This window comes from Lottia gigantea (assembly GCF_000327385.1).
Source record: "Lottia gigantea unplaced genomic scaffold LOTGIsca_58, whole genome shotgun sequence".
Classification (NCBI taxonomy): Eukaryota; Metazoa; Mollusca; class Gastropoda; family Lottiidae; genus Lottia; species Lottia gigantea.
In genome coordinates, this window is record NW_008709979.1 from 1,009,316 (window position 1) to 1,031,369 (window position 22,054).

The 22,054-nt window shown below is 33.5% G+C and overlaps 1 protein-coding gene across 1 annotated transcript; it reads left to right on the forward strand.

Annotated features, from left to right (window-relative positions):
- Window positions 1–7,432: 7,432 nt before the first annotated feature.
- LOTGIDRAFT_166441 (hypothetical protein) lies at window positions 7,433–16,745 on the forward strand (the record flags this gene model as incomplete). The annotated part of the gene is made up of 4 exons (XM_009063507.1): window positions 7,433–7,460; window positions 8,271–8,364; window positions 9,188–9,575; window positions 16,626–16,745. The coding sequence occupies 4 exons, from the start codon at window positions 7,433–7,435 to the stop codon at window positions 16,743–16,745; spliced, it is 630 nt and encodes a 209-aa protein (XP_009061755.1).
- Between the last annotated feature and the right edge of the window lie 5,309 nt (window positions 16,746–22,054).

The window sequence follows — 22,054 nt, forward strand, 5'->3', positions numbered from 1 at the left end:
GATATCATAAAATAATCAATATCAATGCTTGTAATCATTATGATGTATTGCAAATGTGATTGGACTTGAAAGTTAGAAATTTTGACACTGCAAACTATATAATATTTGGTTAACTGGTTGATGATGGGTATGCCGTTAATGCTTTTATGTAGAACGGAAAACTGTGGAAGATTTTCTAGCTGATATGTATGCTGGGATATTTCTATTTAGTATTTGCACCATTCTGTTTCCCAGCTTTTCCAGAAAAAAATGATAAAATTATTAGGTCATCGATTCCCTTGAATGATATTTCCAATAGCGATGTCAGACTTAACACCACATCATAAGTCTGATAGAGAATCAGAATAGTATAAAAAAAAAAAGCTATAGTGTTCACAAAACATGCATAGCTTTAAGTTTTCATTAAGTACGACGTAAAACAGTGATAATAATTTGAATGCAAATGTACATAATAAATGAATTAGCACAACATGGTGGTATTAATTAATTATTCTATCGTTCTAATGAATATCTTTAATTAATTTATTTCAATTTCTATCGATTGAAGTTGTAGAATCAACTTAATTATCGGAATTCTTTTCTGATCTTGGTCGCATATTGGAATTGTTCGAAAATTTATTAAACCTTGTAATATGAGCGTATTTCTAGTTCCCAATACGATTGAGGGTAGGTTTTTGTCTTTAAGAATGTTGTATACAATTCTTTTTCTTAACCTTTTTGAGTTCATGGCAAATCTATTCATGTTTCAAACCTTAAAAAGTGTCTTGTTGCTGACAGCAAGGAATTCAAACCCTTTTGAAATGTAGGTGTGACGTTTTCAAATGAGGGGATATTAATAACTAGAGCATGAATATGGTTCATTCTTTATCATCAGAGTTATGCAATTATTGATGTATGTTGTTCAAATATTACTTGATATCTACTTAATATGAATGAGTTTTTAAATCTATTGTGTGCTTCTGAATGAATTTTTAAGTTATAAACATTAATAGAAAAGATGTTAGAAATCCTCGCAAATAATCTTCGGCCGACCTCAAACACTTCACTTTGGAGCCAAGGAATTAAAGTATTATACATAATTATAATATAAGCAAAGGTAGGCCTACCGTCTGTCTCTTCAATATTTTACTTTTCATTTGGATAGGTTGATTCAAGTTAGTGCGAAAAAGCACATGAAATGTTTTACGTAAACCTCAAAGGTTTTGCTCCTTGTGATTTGTTTTAGCTGATTAACACTTTTAAAAAATAAAACTTACCTGACCACGTTCTACACATCAGAAGAATCTGTAGAAGAATAAATAATTTTTTTATCATGATGTCCACAATAATCCCTTATAATCCATTAATCCTTTCACATAATTCTAGTTTTATCGGAGAAAACCTATTTTCACTCTTATCTCTTTGGCATCCATCTAATATCATGGCATTTGAACATTGTGAGTATATAGCAAGTTACAGGCATGCTTTATTCTATTATTATTGCCATTACTTCTAATTAGAGCAGATAACGTTTCTTCATAAACCAACTTTTTATTAAGGTTACATGTGTATTTTAGTACCAACTTATCGATTCCAACGTCTCTATACACTTTTTTTCCTAAACCTTCATTCGTATTTTTTAGAATATATATTTTCCGTTGACAATTCTCGTTGACTGCTGGCTGATCACACGTGTTTCAAGCTCATAGCAATAATTTTTATCGCTTCCTTTCATGCATAGAATTGATATAAATGTCTAAATATCATTGATAATTTGTGAAGTAGAAATTAACTTTTTTTGATTAACTGACACATTATACAATAATATTCAATAAAATCCAATAATATCGGCTAGTAAATGCAACACACTGTAATCCTTTTTGTATATCCAAAAAGCAAAATCACATTTGTCCAATTTACAAAATGTCCTATGTTCACAACGTACTGTATAGTTATCACCGATCCCTTTTTTTCTTCTCTGTGATGACACAATGTAGCTTGAAATAGAGAGAATGAATGCGTATGGTATAGATGTTAACTATTTCAAATCTCCAGCCGTATCTGTATGTAACACAAAGATAAATTTACTAACTAAATATGAAGAATGACAAGTAGAGCGAATCTAAACGTTTCACGCCGACAACATAGTTGACTGTACAGCTCCCTACTCATTGCTCTATCACACGCACCAATCCTTTCCAGTCATGAATAGGCGATTCGCGTGTCGATTTTCATAGGCTACAAATTTTCATTCAGTTGTTACGTCCCAGTAAAGGATCATGTAAATTATTGGTGAAAGGTGGCTACATAAACTACTCACCACCACAATCTTAGAATGATAAATTATTTCGGAAAAGTCTTTATACTATGTTATTTTAAGCGATTCGAGTTCTTATAGGAAACAGTCCTCACGTATATCTGCAAGATGTACATTAAGTTTCGAGTCATACAATATATTACATACGGTACGGATTATATTCCATTTTCCATATTCATTGCAATATCAATATCACATTATAAATATAGCCACAAAATGAGAATCGATGTCATTAATATTTAATACAAATCACATTGATCCAGTTCTTTGATTTCTTGAATACCATATAATTCACAGCTGCTCGATAAGCACATCAAGGATTTACATAGTACTTGTTTAATCAAACATTGCTTTCATGAACTAGTTAATTCCCTACTTTCTATGTTCCACGTTGAAACTTATGAGTGGTTTGCATACTACAAGAATAGTCTCTCGTTTGATGTTATGTCCCGATCACACTGAATATCAAACCACAATGCTAACTATTTCCAACTGGTAATTTCCCTCTACCTGAAATGCAAGTGAACTATATAGTTTGCTATGTCTACACTCATTAGTGATTAATTATACATGCTTATAAACAATAATATAGAACTACAGAATTGTAATTATCTAGGTTGATCGAATTTTACCCATTACAACTTGAAATGTCAGAATCAAAATAGTGGTCTTGCGTTGATGAAAATTTATAGATACAATGAATTACATGCAAGTTTACATTTGAACAAACGTTCCTCATTGAAATTTCAAACAACAATGTAGCAATATTTTAGATGAAAATTGCTCCAGTGCTAATATTTATATTTAGACCTTTAGAAGTCATTCTACGACTATCAGTAGTAACTGATGTTCATGAAAATATTAAAAATTCAAATACAAACAAGAGTGCGAAAACAGTAATTGGTTTTAGTCTTTAATCCTGCAGAGATTACTCTCATTCTACCACACAAAGTTTTGAAGAAGTGTCAATCTTATAGGCTTATATGGATTCTGGATTCGAAACAAGCTTTCCAGGTAAAAATGAGAAAAGATTGATTGTGGAGGTTACCATTGGTAAGATACCATGTGAGTATCCTTAGATCTGTGGTTTCAGTTAAAGGAATATTTCTTACTCCTTTATAATTTATGTTGCATCCAAATTTCAGAAATATCCTGCTTTGTGGCGATACAATATATCCCATCGTAGTATAGGACTCACGCTGTATAAAAGCTACATCATAATTATGTTCAATAATGCACTATTGGACAAAACTTTACAACGGCGGAAATATTACAGCAGCGTTTTGTTGATGAGAAATGATAGCGTTTTATGACATGAGAAATCAAACTGGAAAGTGATCTATCGAGATCTGCAGGCAACACTTAATGTGTTTCCGTCTAGTATATTAAGTTTCTGTTGACATTTCCTTTCTGTGACAAATTAAAACATTTAGACACTAAAGTGTAGTGCTATTACCTGAATAAACTGTCAAATAAAATGAAATGATGAGAAGATGTAAGGCTTTGTCTAGTGCCAAGTAATACAAAATCTGTTAGGCTATACATGATGGAGCTATATCAAGGCCATTTACTTCATCATTGTTAGTGTGAACAGTTCAAATAGCGATGTCAATGCAAATAATATTGCAGTTTCTATGTAGTTCCTATATTCAAATGAAAATATCGCTAGAGTCTTGGTATTTAGAGACTTTAGTCAGAAAACGGATTTATTTTTTTCTAACGACAATGTCGACAAGGTCTAAATAAGATAGCAATACCTTGAAGCAAATAGCTATAGCACACTACTAGTCTATTAACATGGTATACATGACAAGACAGTCAGATAAGCAAAGGAAGTATGATTAGAACGATAACAGAGAACCATGATAACTGTTAATCATGTTGTGTGATATTATTTTATTAATATGGTTCAAAGACTTACTTTTATTTCATTAGCTGAATAAAGACATTGAAATTCCAATATTATACATACTGTCTCCAGTAGGTAAAAATCATATAACAGCATACAAAGACAATAATCTTATATTCCAATGTTCTGTAAATATACTATACATTCATCTAGAAACAACCCGTTGCTTTGGCATTGTTAAAGCAAACGACGTGAGACACATTTTATGGCTGTATGACTTGATAAAACTGCATTTTATGTGGTTTTCATGACACTATAATATAGTACTAAATAAGTGAATCATGTCAAAAGTCAAGCTGTGACAAATACCAATAAATATTACAAACCAACAGAATAATACACTAGACCATATTATTATATTATTATATTTCAAATAGTCCCAACTCTTTGAGTGGATCATTCGATAGATGTTTTCAAATGGCAACGTGATAAGAATACGAGACGAAACCTATTACAGTATCAATGGTGCATTTCCACTTACATAACTACATACAAAACTACATGTTATTATTAATAATTCGATGGGCAAAACTGCCTGTATTGTTTAGCATTCATGCAAATCCAAACCTCAAAGTACGATTACATACCCCCTAAATATTATCTTTTCGGGCAGGACCGACTGGTGTCTTCGGTGCTCGAAGTCTTGCTTTGCTCGACATCATAATCCTTCAAAATTTTCGGGCAAACCCGCCTGCCCTCCAACAGGCCTTCGTCCCGTTTGCCTATGATTACATCTTTACAAGAAGGTTTTTTTTCTTGAGTATTACAATTTTTATTAGATTGTGTGTTTTGTCCTTTTATTTTCGATTTGAATGTTTAACGCATGATCAATGTACAGTTTAGACTCAATTCCTTACGAAATCATTTATAGGATACATCAAAGCCATTGGTTTTTTATTAAATTCAACATCAAAATCACTTGAAAGAAAGTGAATTATTACAAAGCTGACTTCGATATTAAAATAATACGTCAGTCTAGTCAGAAAACAGTCTGACTTTTATTAGATTAATATGCTTATATCAATAAGATAGTTACAGACATTACAGACAATAAATAGACATTTGACATCCAGAAATCATTCATTTTGGCTGGCATCTACGATTGTTATAAGCCTTATAAGAATAAAATGAGTATCATAAATACAAATAGTTTAATTAATATTTGTATGGAATAAATTGTCAGTTAAGTCCTGTTTAGACAGGCAACGTTTTTTAACCCCCACCTTCTTTTAACTCTCAACCCCTTGCAACTTGTCTGTGATTTGAAATATTGTCAGTTGAGAGGGGAATCAAGAGACAGAGATGTTTATCCAGATTTTCGACAAGCTTCTTTTCAGCTTCAACTGATTATTTAGCTTAAGCATAACCTCGACCTTAATCATCAACTACATCAATTTCCTCCATACCATACGTGCCCACTTGCTTGTCATAAAGCATTTTGACTCATTCACATAGCCTAAAGTCAGTTGGTGAGTTGCCCCCATTAAAATTTAGCATCTTGAGGGTTTATGATAGCTGGTTAAAACAGATTGCGGAACATGATGTGGCTGACAATGCTGATGGTTTGGAATTACCAATATTCCGCAAATTTTGTCAGTAAAGAGTCCTCTGCCTTTAGGAATTTCCTACGACAGTTTCTTTCTTATGCTTAAAAACTGATTATTTAGCTATCAGCATAAAGGTTGAATTAATTCCAATGGTTAACACATTCTCAGACAATTGGTAGAGTTTAACATTTAAACTTTAATTAAAAACCTACTGTGGGGGAAAAAGTAATGAATTGTTGGCTCAAAGGGTACCTTTTCCATTTCTGAATTTTTAACATTCTTTCCTGGCTAATTATACATGTTAGTCGATCTCAATAATAGTTATTAGCTTTTTCTCAATTAGTATGGAGATTGCAAGGGAGGATGAATTGTAACTTATTGTGCAGATCCAGATAACATCAAACGTTGGTATGGAAGTACAACATTGGCAACTGCGGTCTGGTTCGTCGTCGGTGTATTCAACTTGACTAAATACAACGCTTGATCAGATTATGCAAAGGATAGTTTCTTCCTTTCATGGCTCGGGTCGATCACTAGATTCTGTGTAGATTCTAGTAACATTTAACTTTTGAAAGAAAGTACTAAATGGGCAACTGTGATTATTCAACGTGCCACCCCAAGTTTGAAAGTGAGGCTCTTGCATCATGATCATGATCAATACTTAAGCCAGAAAATTAGATCTACGGCTATATATTGGTTCCCGTTTTACCTATTCCGCACTATTTGTGGTAAGGAGCATGGTTATTATAGGGTTATTAGTCCAGAGGCCTTTTGTTTGTTCCAGTTTGCCAATAAATGGGAATAAATAAAGCGATAAATAGCTTCCCAATTTCAGTGAAACCGTCTCTTGCCTTGTCAAATATTGATTTTGTCACTGTTTAAAAACAGACAGATTGAATTTTGTTTTTCAGAAGTTCATCAAAATTTTAATCAAAGAAGACTGTCGTTTGTCTCTTTGGTTTTTTCCTTATTTTAACTGTAATGAATCCATAAAAATGCCGTAGGAAATAATGATTGCTGAAGGAAATTAAGAGAACTGCTAAAGGTTTTAAAGCCTTCTTGTACAATTCAATTTTAACTTCTTATTTTATAGTATCTTATTGTGGTTGAGATGACATTAACTCGGTTGATGAATATATATGATCTGATGCATCATCAACGAGCACCATTGTATTTTCATTTAGAAGTATATCTTATAATTAACTACACCTTCTTCTGGTAATATAGATTTCTGAAGCATATGTGAGTTGCTTCTTGTGCCATCACTAGAATAATGACCCCAATTACTCATGCTGTATGATAGATTGATTAGAAAACTTAATTTTGATTATCAGTAACTGATATTGGTAAACAGATGTGTCAGTATTTATTGGATATTGCACACTCAGTGGCCCCACCCCACTATCTTCAATAGTCTTTAATTATTTCTTATTTATTAAATAGTCAATGGATTGTCATGTCTGAAAAAGAAACCATTTAAATGCGGTGGTTTCAACTTGTTTCAACCAGGAAAGGTCTCAGGTAGTGGGGAGTATTGAAAGCTGCAATTAATTCTCCGAGTACCTAGAGACGATGTGTAGTGTAGTCATATGCTGAATATTATAACTGGATATATTTTTTCATGGCCTGTAAACATCAAAATTAATGTCCCCACTAGGCGCATGTACCTGCGGTTGAAAAATGGAACATTACTCAAGAATGTTTGACAGTATGTGAAAGTTCATGATCTGCTAACTGAATCTAGGTAACCTTCACTGTCCTCACAGTTGTCATATAGAATATTTATGATAGGTATATTCATTTTGGAACTTTTGAATTTGTTAATAGTCTGTAACATGCCAATAACGTCTGTTGAAATTCTACAATTTTACACTAATTATTAGAAATTCTTTACATTTGGTATCAGTCTGTGGGTTGGTTCTATCTTTTCAGAAACAACGATCGTTATGGGGTCGTTAGTCTTTGGTTGCACCGCTGGTTGTGATAAAAGGAATTGTTATTGATTTCTAAATAATTTCTAATTACCGCCGTCAACAAAAGATTAATTATCGGAACTTTCATCTACATTGTTACAGCATAATATTGCATACATAAATAGCAACGCAAAACACTACCATGCTCTGTGATACACGTCGGAATCGTGTGAAGGTTCGTATGAAATCAAAAGTAGCAATTGTCAAAAAAACCTTAAAATTTACAAATAAAATTGTGGAGAAGTTATTCGACTTTCATTGAATATCTTCAAAATTACATTTAAAATGAATTAAAATTGATTTTTATTTACGGCACTCTGTTTCTGTAGAAATTTACCATGATTTTCAAGATTAATTTAAGATCAGAATTCATTGTCCATAATTCAAGAGTACTTTCTGCATTGGTTAACTTCCATTAGTCATGCAACCTTGTAAAACTTCAATAGCTTTGTCAGCACTATAGACCAAGTTTTCGATGAAACAAATCAACTAATAAATCAATACATAAATCAATATCTTTTCAATCATATATCGATCTTTTCTAGAATCTATTGGTACTGGTAATCAAAATGAATTCAATGTATCTATATGTGAGACGGGAACGGAAAGAAAAAGTTATTTAAGAGTTAAATTAGCGAAGTAATGAATTGAGGTGAAGCTATTTCTATATAATCAAATTTCTATCATATTTCATCAAACATCAAGCCATTTTGAGTGTAACTTCCATTAATCCTATTGTGCCTAAAAGGTTAGTTCGTTCGGAGACGTTCAAATATGAAAATAAGAATAATACACTTTGATGATATAATCAAGGAAATCAAAGTCGATTTATCTACAAGCTTGTTACTGGTTAAGATGCTTCAAAGGCTTGGGCCGAGAAAACACTTTTGGTTGTTCACAGTCGCACAGTAAGACTGTACAGTGGGTGTAAAACACCCTTATTTTTTTCATATCAGAAACAAGTGGCTTATTAAAGAAGATGAAAAGTTTTAGTGCAGGTCATGCCGAATGTCAGGTTTCCAATAAAGGTATTCGACTTTTGTATATTTCGTTGAGTATGCTAAAAGCTGCGCAGTAGTTGAACGTGCTCAACGAAACGTGTACCATTCGAATGCTCTACTGTAGTCCAGCCCTGGACTCTGAATTATCAATACTGTTAAGCAGTTCTCGGGGCATCAAGGCAGTCGCTAAAGTTGTGTAGAAATGGATAGCGAAAGCAGCGATGAAGAAGAAAATTCAGTCCAGTATTACCTTCCTCTGGCATTGGATCAGCGGTAGTTTTTTAATCATGAAAATATATTTCAAAAAGAAGTTTTCTCAGCTAGCTATCAGTGATCAGCGCTGTCTTCCGACAACAACATCAGATAGTAGTAGAGAGGCCTACCAATAGGCTACTGCCAGTTCACTGGTAATCCTAGGCCAAGGACTCTCATTTAACAAGTTACATGTATTTACTTTTCAGTCTCAGGAAGCGTCATAGACAGAAAAAATATGTGGAACAAATAGCCCAACAGTTCAGAATAGATGAGTTTAAAACATTCTTTCGAGTAGACCGAAAAACTGTGGCGTGTCTGCAGGATTCCATCGTTATGATATGCACAGAAAGAAACCGAAATAATAAGCCGGCAATCATCAGGTGGTACACCGAAAAAAGTATCCATGAAAGGATTTTGATCCTTCTGTGGTATATGGCACGTGGTGACAAATATGCCTCTATTGCTGATAGAGCGAGAGCACTGGTTGTATCATTTATTCACCAGTTCTTATTGGATAAAGTAGTCGTTTGGCCCACAGAGCAGATGACAGAGATGCAAGGCATGTACATGGAACTAAAGAGCTTCCCATGCGTGGTAGGAATGATCGATGGTTGTCACATTCAGATACAAAAACCACATGTTCGAGAAATTGATTACTACAACAAGAAAGATTATTATTCTGTAGTACTCCAAGCCGTTGTTCGAGAAGATTTGCGATTTACAGATATTTATACAGGTTGGCCTGTGAAGGTTCACGATGCGAGAATCATTCGTTATTCACCACTTAAGGAGACAGGACATGTGTGGAGCTGGTCACATTTTGGGCGACACGATATACCCTAACCTACCTTATTTGTTAACCCCATTTAGAGATAATGGCCAGCTAACACATGATCACAAGAGATACAACCAGGTTCATTCTAGCATCAGGGTTACAGTTGAGAGACTCTCACTTTAAGTTAAATAGAAGTTAAAAATGTCTTTCCGAATGACATCACGTCAATAAATATCGTGGACAATTCACGTTCCACACGTAGGCATTGTAGATTGATCTTGATTTTTGATTAATGATTATGGCTGACGTATCGCTTTTATGAGATAAGAGAAATCAATTCTCTATTTCGAGTATCTAAACTATTTCTCCAGACAGACCGGAAGTGTCCCCCAATCGCAAATTTACATTCACAAGTATCTGTTGATTGTTCGAGAATAATGAGATACGATTTACCAGACATCACTTTTCCTGTCTCTGTCAATTAGTCTTATTTAACTAATGACAGTATGATTATGAAATCTGAATTACATCATTTAGTTCTTTTACTAAATCTAGACTTTTACAATCTGATTTCGATTTTCCATTCATCATTTGACCAATTTGTGTCTTAACCCCTGACAAAACACGAAACAAACCATTGTTTAAGTTTAACCGTGTACGTCTGTAGAACAAATACATGTCAATCTAAGATACTCATTAAACCTGTAACAATCGTTTAAGGTCGAATCAAATACTAATGAAATTAAATACGGATTATAAAGGAATCTAGATCATCACGTATAGGTATTCAGTCACAACGCAAGCAGGTTTTTTTCAGTAGATACCAATGGAAAATTCAATATGATTCATTGTTACTAGTAAAAGATAAACGGAGACCTTATGCTGAGCCTCTTGACTGATTCTGATTCTCTCAACTGATAATTATTAACTAGTAATAAAATTCAATCCATTGTTACTTATAAGTAAACGGTGTCACCGAGAAAGTTCACGGGATGGTACTGAGATAGTGATATTGGTAAGAGATAATTTGGTACCTCCTTAAAAGCATATCGTTGCTTTCTCTTCGCGAAAAGAATCGCAATGTATTTTTAACTGCAAGCATGTCTATTAAATTCAACTTTTATCTCTGGTTAGAGACCAAAGAAATTTGCTCGATTGACATTTGCGTATTTTAGCGGGATGCTTCTGCTGAATGAATGCCATTCGATTACAAGTAAAAATACAAATCAATGTTCTAATTTCAAGGCTAAAGGTTAATGCGAAATTAATACACTCGATATGAATCAGTTACTCATACATCCATCAAGTAATGAACTAAATCAAGCAGTCATACAAATAATAGATAATCAATTAAGAAAACTAATAAGTAACGATGTTTCTTGTCAATTACAGAAAACTTATAATGATCTTGATTAAAAAAAGGTTAATAACAATTCAGACATCAATTCACTTCGTTTCGCACATTGATTTTCATTTAATTGCAAAATTGTTTGATTTCCTATTTTTAGACCTGTTTTTTTTTTCAAGGTTATTATTACGACCACTACTGTTTAAAGTACACATTTCTATCCAGATGACGTGCAAGAGTTTTAAAGAAAAGTTTTGAAGAATACCGCAGCTGACTGTAATTCATTGATGTCATTGACATCTGAATTCGTCACTTAAAAAGTACCTAAGTATCAAAAAACAACTTAAGGATGATTCAAAACGTCTCCTTGTCGCCTACATTATTTTGTGATCCTTTCGCAAAATATGGTCACGTGGAACTTCCAAATTATGTCATTCTCTTTCCAAGCTTTCTCCTAGGTATATTTATCTTAAGGTATATCAAGAATTGCATCTTCTTCGACCTTACCTTTGTCTGAAACCTCCGGCCTATTCAATATCTCTTAATACAACTAACATATTTTTTATACATTATCAACTCCATAAAAATGTTTGTAACTTTCGATACACTAGGGCTTATTCAATATAAACCACAATCTTAACTCAGTGTATTCTGTTTATCGGTATACACGAAACAAGAACTAACATTATACAACACTCTTCGATGACAATTTCAATATATTATGATCAAAGGTAACTTATTTTCTGATCATTTTACTTAACATTTCCAGATGGTTTTGCTGACGCCGTAGACTCAAATTGGAAATATTTGATTAACAAATAGATGAAAACATAATTAGTCCTGGGACAGTTTTACTTAATAACTTAAAAAGTGATCTCAAATATACCGTACATGTCTAATCATTGCATGAGTTGCTGCTTGGCCCCATGTAGTGAAAGGGTTAACTTTACAAGTAGTAATATCAAGTAATATACTGGTGATTTACGAGTGAAGGGTAAGAGATAAGAGACTAGAGTAAAAGGAATGTATTCATACTACTATGATATAGTTTCAAACAGCTATTGTATACAGATATAGATTAAAGTGATAAATAGTTGGATTAAAATACAGATAATTATTATACTTTACAGGTCATAAGGCTATCACTGATCGTATAAATATTGATATTTGTATCTAATTGAAGGAAAAGGAAATAAATCCTAGTTTCAGAAGACCAAATAAACGTTACAACAAAAACGAGTAGAAACGTTTTCGTTTGGGATAGTTTTCAGGTTTCCTTTTTGTTTGATTAATAAAAAAATAGATTATTTTTATTGTTGGACAGATAGCAGTTTATGTCTTTTAACGTTTTTCTTTTTAGTTATTTAGGTTAAATGAAAGTAATGCCGTCTGACTGCACCAGGTGTTCCAGGGATGCGACTGTATGTCCTGTCTCAACAGCAACACTCGTTAAAGTAATTATAGCGGTTTTGCTCCATTTCGCAAAAGCTAGGGCACTCGAGATTTTTTACCATACATATCTGATAGTACACGGACCTCACTTTACTGCCATTTTCTGAGACTTGCATCACAGAATCCGAAATTTGAAGGTACTGTCACCAACCATGCCGAAATGGACTCATTAACACTAGATAGCCACTGTTCAATCAAGAAAGCATAGAATACACTAGCAGCGTGAAACATGAACTGTTACAATCAATCAAATATATTTCATTTATTTGCCGTTAAACGTTCTTGTACGATATCCCATCCGTCTGAATACTATTTGCTTTACTAACATTTTTATAGTATCATTTCTACTTCCAAATGAATTAAATTTTGATGAAGTTCTAAAAACTAGAAATCAATCTGTTTTGAGATAACGACACGATTACTGTCAGATAGTTGTTACCAAGTATGATGAAGAAGAAGGTAAAACTAGATTAAACTGAGTTCTGAATACCAAATTAATGTTTGGTTGGCCACAAAGGAGTCACAAAGGTCTGTGAATAAAAAGCTTTACTGAATCAGGTGTGTCATAACGTTAACTTAGAACCGTTTTCAAAATGTTTTGTAGAAGAAATGGTTTATTGTGATGTTGTTATGAGTTAAAGCCATAATTCGCCATTTTCGGGGGTTGATTTGGGTCCTGAATACAATATGTAAATAGTCTCCCGAACTCTAGAACTGTACGTAAATCTCCTAATCCCTTCAAATAATACTCAGACTAGAAATTTCACTTTCTTTTTCTATATATATATGTCTTTTCGATATATGGCGTAGTATATAAGTAGTAAAATATAAGACGAGTCGTCATTTCAATTTCAAACGCGAATAATTATGTACGCACGTGGTTCTGAGTCCAAAGAATGATTGGTGAAAAAGTCTTAAAATGAATTGTGAAAGCGTGGAATAACACCATTTGAAAGGAAAGGTGGGCTAGTTTGTTTTGATGGGGGGGTGGGAGGTTGAGGCAGAAAGTTATTCATATGTTAACTGGGCATTTAGCAGGAGGAAGTCCACACTATTCAAAAGTGAACTGGGAATATCATATGACTACAGAAAGGTTGTCTGGATTACAAATGATTTAGGCAAGTCATATGGCAGTTGAAAGTCCGCCAGATTCACGAATGAACTAGTCATATGATAGCAGAAGTTCATCCGATTCACAAGTGAACTTAGCAAATCTTATAACAGCAAAAAGTTCATACGATCAAAAGTGAACTTGGCAAGCCATATGACAGGTCTTAGCAAGGATTTGAAAATGCAACACCTTCATAAATATACGTATCCACCAACATGCCTTTTACTTTACACTAAACCAATGATTTACACGAGTCTCGATGATTTACAGACTTTTTTTTTTATCTCGTTTTTGATTCAAATTTTAAAAGTCTATCACGCCCTCTATAAATAACATGTACAATACCACACCTTCTGATTGTAGATTCTGTGTAATTACTTGTAAAAGTATTACCCGTCTGGCTATACCTTTTAAGTACGAATTTAAATTTTAATTGACACTAGGTCCTATTTCAAGCTCATCTCTCGAATGATATAACAAGCAAAAACTTTGTTCTCGAATCTCAAGACAATTGGTAAGAGTAGAAAAACTATTTCAATCACTTCAAGTACATTGCAATGTGTCAAACTAGACACATTTCAACAATTAGTAAGATAGATTTATTGTGAAGGAGTCTTAGATCCTTGAAACCATACTCTTTCGCCAAAGAAGCTGAAAATGATTATCGCCATTTTAAATGAAGATAGTTTTGCTGATCTAAAGAGCTGTTAACAATATTGTCCTGATAAAACCTCCGAGAATCGACATCCACCTAGGCAACATCATTTAAAAAAATTAACATACTGTGTATATTGTCCACACGAAGCTATCAAAGACCTATCGTGATCCTCGTAAACAGGGATAGGTTTCGAAATGGGTTAAAATCGGATTTGAGGCGCAAAAGCAAAGGCAGCAAACTCACCAAATAGGAGCAAAAAGTCGAGAGAGAGGTTATGAAGACTCGGTTAAATATGAACTACTAAAATTGTTAGTTTTACAGCAATTATCTGTAAATTACATAATCTTCACACTGAAACGACAGCTGTATACCAACTATTACTAATAATTATCGAAATGGTATTAAATTAACGCTATGCTAAACATGGTGGTTAAATCCAGAAGGCAACTTCAGAACAGATTCTTGAAACAGTATCCTGTCAGTCATTATAATATCTCAACAGTTCAAAATCGAAAAATAGTAACCAGGTAGACTCTTGACATTAGTTCTCAACACAAAACGATAGTACTTTTCATTTCAGGATTTTCAAAGACCAACATAAATATTTTGACCTTATTATCAAAGAATTTGAAAAAGCAGAATTTTTAAAATCATATGTCGATTATATACATATTCATAGCCTAATAATACAAACAGCATTTATTCAAATTGACGAATAAACATTTTGTAATATGTACAGGTGATCAACGTTACAGCACTCAACTTGTCTAATTGTTATTTCACACCATTCAGATTCCACCAAGTTTATTTAACCACCTAAATTTACTTTTCAAACAAAGGTGGCGACTTATTCACACATTTTAAGTCCAAACTAAAGTGCACTTTGCATACATTGAGATTTCAAGTCGATTCAAGAACATTTTAATTCCTTGTCTATTATAGACGTTAAATCCAGAATTAAAAAGGATCAGGTTGTTGGCATAAGTACAATGGTAACTTTTCATGATTTTGCCACAACAGCGATATTATGGTCATATACACGCAAGTCCACATATCTGAGTAACATTTCAGCAACAATATTTTCATACCTTGATACGCCTCAGACTAAATTTGAGAAGTCCGTAAGATGTGCGTAACAGTTTTTAAACATTTTCTAGTAGTGAATTTTAATTTTACGGATTTAAAACACAAAATTTAAAATAGGTATAATATAAAGCCCAAGCTTACCTTGCTGTGATTACATAGTACAGATCCTCAATGTAAAACAACTAATGGGACAAAATCTTTACAAACGTATACAAGCTTTCTTTAATGTCCATTTAAAGTTTATTTCGTTCAGCTAAAGTCTATGTAATCTTTACATAAGAAAGAGATAAGTAAATAACCTCATGTGACACTTTGAAAGGGTTTGTTGGGTAGACTGGTCGACCAGAAGTTTATATAGTAGTCATTTTATCATGTAGGAGGGATGGATTGAATGCTTATAGAATATTATTGACTTAACTTTTCTTTAAAACACTCTTAACATTCCCCAACCTCTCTGTAATAATTGGTGGCAAGATTAACATGGTAGATCTACTCTTCTTTTCTTTTTTTCTAAACACATTTTATCTTACATGGTGTCAGTTTCTCCTGTCAATAAAAATCAAATATTTATTATCTTCAGAAAATATCCAGTGTCATTGTATTTTTCTATTGTGTAATACACAAAACAATTTTTCCACTAGCCACTCTTATTTTATCGCTGTAGAGTTTTTCCTGTCAAATTTCAAACACATTATTTGAGATCATATGAAGTTATTGTCAGTAAATAACTTGTGTTGAATTGACACTATTGCACCTTTAAAATAAATTGTTCAACATAATATTGCTCTTTGAAAATGTGATAGATTCAACAGTATACGTTAATGTTTTCTGTGACAGTAGCTGTATGACCTTTTAAGTTTTAAGCTGTGTAGCCAGGTAAGATCTACAAGTTAATAAAAAGATAGACGTAATCAGCATAAACAAGATAGTCATTTTGGGATTGCAAGCTGTGCTTTCATAGATTTAAATGATTGATGTCTTATCGCAATGTTCAGTGTTTAGTATGATTAAATTGTCTTAATCTATGAGTTCTATGTAAGTATTAAATGCTTTCTGAACTATGAGTTGATATTATTTCTTAATGAATACTATGTCAAATATAAATCATTATACTGCATGTTGTAATGTCACAAGGTTAGATTATATAATTTATGACTTGAATATATTTCTCTATAAATATTATGTTAGATTTAAATGCCTTTTCTATGTTATAGATAAGTTCTCTAGGACTCGATTTCTTAATAGTCAATCTGCAGGTTGTCATCCAACAGGTTGCTGTGTATTACAAATCAAAGAGTAAAAGTTGTAAGGAATGCTTCAATAAATCAGGATAGTGAAACAATAAATGTTCTCAAAGATAATTACACAGTATTTTGAAATAAGCTATTGCCTAATTATAATTATAATTGTAAAAGTACATTGTCCGAAACCTTGAATATATATTATTAGTATATAAACCCAAAAGATAAATTGATAGATTGAATGTTTACTGTTTACTATTTTACCCAAGGTATTTTGTATATGTCGACTGACCATCATGTTTTCTCTGGTATACAGACATGTTTATATATTTTGAGGTTGAACACTCCTTTTATTATATCAAAATGAAATGCCTGGGCAAATTGGTTTTCAATAAAAATTCTCTACATCAATCCGAAGGTATTTTTCGATCGAGCCATTAACCTCCAGGTTAGCCAGCTAGTTACTAAATTAAAGACTGATGTACAAGCTTTGAGTAATAAGATAATCTAACTGTTAAAATTACACTGTACTATGAGGATAGTATATTGAATATTAACTGATATTTAATGGTAAATAATTAATATATATCAAAGAACTGAGTAAGTTTTATTAGGAGATAAGTAGTTTAAAGATTTACAATGTCAAGTATGTAACACACCTCTCTTTAACTATTCATCCACTCTATCGCTTCTATATTTTTTCATCAAAATAACGCAATAAAGATAAGTAGTCTTTTTGGCTTTTGATAATTTGATCATATTTCACATTAAGTAGAATTTCTAGGTCAGGTTAATGACTATTCTGAGTTTTAGTCAATATTTGTGCCATCTGTACTCGCGGGGAGCTAAGACTATAAGACGGATGGTCATCATAAACTTGATATAAGTATGAAGTCTATTAAAACGAAGACGCGTTTGGTGCTGTAAGATAAAATTATTTATTTAGTTTAGTCCTTTAGTATAAACTCTTAACTGTTACTCAGTAACTGACATGTCTTTGCGACCAATGTTTGGGCGTATGGAAACATAGTGCATCAATCACTTATCAAGACCAAAAACACCCCAACTCATACCGACGCTCACTTAACCTGTTTAATGAGATGTACGTTCTCGGGAGAACGTTTGGGGACATCCTAATAATTTTATATGATTATGAAATGAAACCCAGTCATCGGTTAATAGTCTGTTCAGATGATGACCTGAAACAGAAGAGTCTTTCGCGATCTTGTATTGAAAAAATTTCATATCTAGTTTTTCATTGATCGAGAACACTATATACGGTGATCGCCACCCTGTATTTTTTAATTTTGTGATATGTATACAACATCAACAATCGAATTTGTCCTTGAGGCATAATCGATGCATTATGAACACCATACCATAGGGTACTAACGCTTAATACGCGCTAGTCAATTTTCGACTAAAGGGATTAAAAATTTCCCGCCGTAAACAGTAAAACGAATTTTAAATTTCAAATTGAAAAGAGGTAAGCCTTGTTCAGTGTATTTAAATTGCGATATAAAGTAAGTATCGATTGTATACTAACCCGATCATAAGATGTAACAGTTAATAGACTGGTAAATATCGCTGAATCAACTATATAATGATTGATAGTAGAACCCCTTCAGGACATAGACATTCTAATCGTTCTCATTAGACATTCTAAACCGATTAAATCTTTCAAAACAATTCATTTTACAGAGTAAAATACAGGAAAAACTGTTCTCACTCATGTGGAAATACACGATAAAACACAGTTGATTGCATTCAATTGAAACGGTTTTTTTCTTCCATAGAAGAATAAGTGGTGGAGTCCAATGTAACGAAAGCTTACGTTTTTCTACTTCTGATTGCAAAAAACTTAATACAGACAGCCATATATGGTTCACAGAAATTTGCTCGGACAGGACATTGTATATTTTCGTGTTTAACACAGACGGTCGCACGTATATCCTCGGTGTATCAGACGCCTTTTCCAACCAAAATCCTCCTCGGGTAAAAACTTGAAAATCCGAAGATAGATACACTAACTATTCTGAGATATAGCCCGGGACCTTTATGCCTAGTTCACACCAACGGCGGATGCCGCGCTTTAAATCGGCGAGCAAAGCGCCATCATTTTTTGTTTACTTTTCAAAAAATATCACGATCTCCTAAGTAATGTTATGCTCTGATAAGCTCTGATACGAATTGGTTACGCTTTGGAGACGAATTATTTCCCGATTTGATGAGGCCTTGTTACGCTTTAAATCACGCTTAGATAAGCTTTATTAAGCTTTGATGCGGTTATGACGCTTTAAATCACGCTCTGATACGATTATTAAGCTCTGTTATGCATTGTTAAGCTCTGTTACGCATTGGAAAATTTCGAAATGGCCGATTTCATGCCGCTTTTGATCATGTGGTGACAGACCGTGAAAACTGGGGTCCCCGCTTTGAATAAAGTTCTGTTAAGCTTTCCTACGCTTTGAGTCAAGCTTTGCTGAACTTTGTTACGCTTTGTTAAGCTTTGATACGTTCTCAGCGCTTTAATCAATTCGTGACAGAGCGCCCAAAATTTTTAAACAGTTTAAAATTTTTTGGCGCTCTTGCCGAATATCCAGCTTTGCTCAAAGCTTTCCAACGATCTATTACGACTCTGGCGCTTAAGTCGAGCTTTGTTACGCTTTGGTACCGCTTTGTACGCAATCAAAGCGCCGTTGGTGTGAACTGAGCATAAAGGAAGTTTTGCTGGCTGATCACCAAGGCTTTCAAGCAAATAACCTTTAAATTGTATATTTGCACTAAGAATCAAAATTGCTGTGGATGTCTTACATTTGTCTCAAAGCATAATCCACACATATGCATGACTAATTCGATATGGTGTGAGTCCCAAACAGTCTAATATAATCAATGAAAAATCGAATAGAATACAAAACGTGCAATTCACTACAATACCACAGCATAATTCCTGGCTCTACAGCCATTCTCACCACGAAACAATGTTAAATATGAAACTGCTGGCACGGACATTTATAATAGAAGATAAGATTTATCAGAGCTAAGATTTACTCTCCAACATGATAAGAGTGTTTCACTGTCTATTAAACGATATAATGCACCAGTCTAAGACGGGATTATAGTCAAACCTCTTAGGACTTTCAATTGAGTTGAAGTATAGACATTGTCCAGTATTACCATATTAACTACTTCACAGACTAAACATTGGTCAAATTAATTAAGTGGTAATTGAAGAACGGATAGAAGCTGTGAAACACACTTCATTGAGATATCTACCTTTTAATAAGGTTACAGGGAGATTTATTATACTCGTTATATGGTTATTATTATTCATTGCACTCAATTTAGTGACATTTGATTCAGTGAATAACTGTTCTGATCTTTGATTATTATACTATTTTTTCAGTTAGGTATAAAATCAATCAATTGCGTCGATTCAAACAGCCAAAAACACGACCAGGCTTTTTTTCATCGAGAACATGAGTATATTGATTGAGTAATATTTATCACATCGTTTATGCGATGCAACAAGTAAAAATGATGAAGCGCCTCAGGAGTAGTTCAAGCAAGGCAGACTATATTCTTCCAATGTCATAATTTCCCTTTCACACAATAAAATTAAATATTTGAAGCATTTTAAAGATGTTTATCATCGTTGCATTGGAAAGAAAGCAGTGACTCGGCAGCTTGTTTTCAAACTTACTTTTTCTTAATTACAAAATACATTTACTAACTCTATTTCTTTAGAATTTTTTTAAAGATGAGTGAATACATAAAGAATTGAAATTTGTTTCGAAAGAGGAAAGTCCAAGAAAAATACATCAACCTATTGTGATATTATTAGTCTAACAATATCCCACAAATACCGCCTCGGGGTTAACATTGAAACCATTTCATTGTTATTTTATGATGGTAATTTCTATTATCCTGCTGAGCACAAGCCATGTAAGTTCTTTCTATACAACTATTAAACTAAAAGGTTTCCAATCTACCTGCAGGCGGTTAGTAGTTCTTTGTAGGCGAATTCTTAGATTTCTAATCAAAAGCAAGATTATCAATAGAAACTCAATAAAAATAGTTACAGATTTATTATGCTTCTTATAAGATGAATGGTCATACACCCACCAATTTATACAGAAACAATGTATAGCGTTAATTGTGAACAATGACAATTATCCTCAATATCTGAACATGTCAGTGCTTATCGACAAGTTTGGATATAATCACACAACCCGAGACACCCACACTCTGCAATTGAATTAGTCAGTAGTTCACCACTGTACAATGGTGATTAGTCAGCAGCTCACATTGTAAGAGCTGTATAAGTAATTCGCTCAACTCTCTACAATTGAACTAGTCAGTAGCTCACCACTCTACAACTAGATTAGTGAGTAGGTCACCATACAACTGAATTAGTCTGTAGATCACCACTGTACAACTGAATTAGTCTGTAGATCACCACTGTACAACTGAATTAGGCTGTAGCTCACCATCTACAAATAGATTAGTGAGTAGGTCACCACAGTACTGATATAGTCTGTAGATCACCACTGTACAACTGAATTAGTCTGTAGATCACCACTGTACAACTGAATTAGTCTGTAGATCACCACTGTACAACTGAATTAGTCTGTAGATCACCACTGTACAACTGAATTAGGCTGTAGCTCACCATCTACAAATAGATTAGTGAGTAGGTCACCACAGTACTGATATAGTCTGTAGCTCACCATACAATTGAATTAGTCTGTAGGTCACCACAGTACTGATATAGTCTGTAGATCACCACTGTACAACTGAATTAGTCTGTAGATCACCACTGTACAACTGAATTAGTCTGTAGTTCACCACTGTACAACTGAATTAGGCTGTAGCTCACCATCTACAAATAGATTAGTGAGTAGGTCACCACAGTACTGATATAGTCTGTAGCTCACCATACAACTGAATTAGTCTGTAGATCACCACTGTACAACTGAATTAGTCTGTAGCTCACCATACAATTGAATTAGTCTGTAGTTCACCACTGCACAACTGAATTAGTCTGTAGCCCACAACTCTACAACTGAACTAGTCAGTAGCTCATCATTCTACAACTAGATTATTACTTAGCTCACCATTCCGCAACTAGATTAATAAGTAGCTCACCATTCTAAAACTAGATTACTACGTAGCTCACCACTCTACAATTAGATAAGTGAGTAGCTCACCACTCTACAATTTGATATGTGGGTAGCTCACCACTTTACAACTAGATTACTAAATAGCTCACCATTCTACAACTAGATTACTACGTAGCTCATCACTCTACAACTAGATTACTACGTAGCTCATCACTCTACAACTAGATTACTACGTAGCTCATCACTCTACAATTAGATTACTACGTAGCTCATCACTCA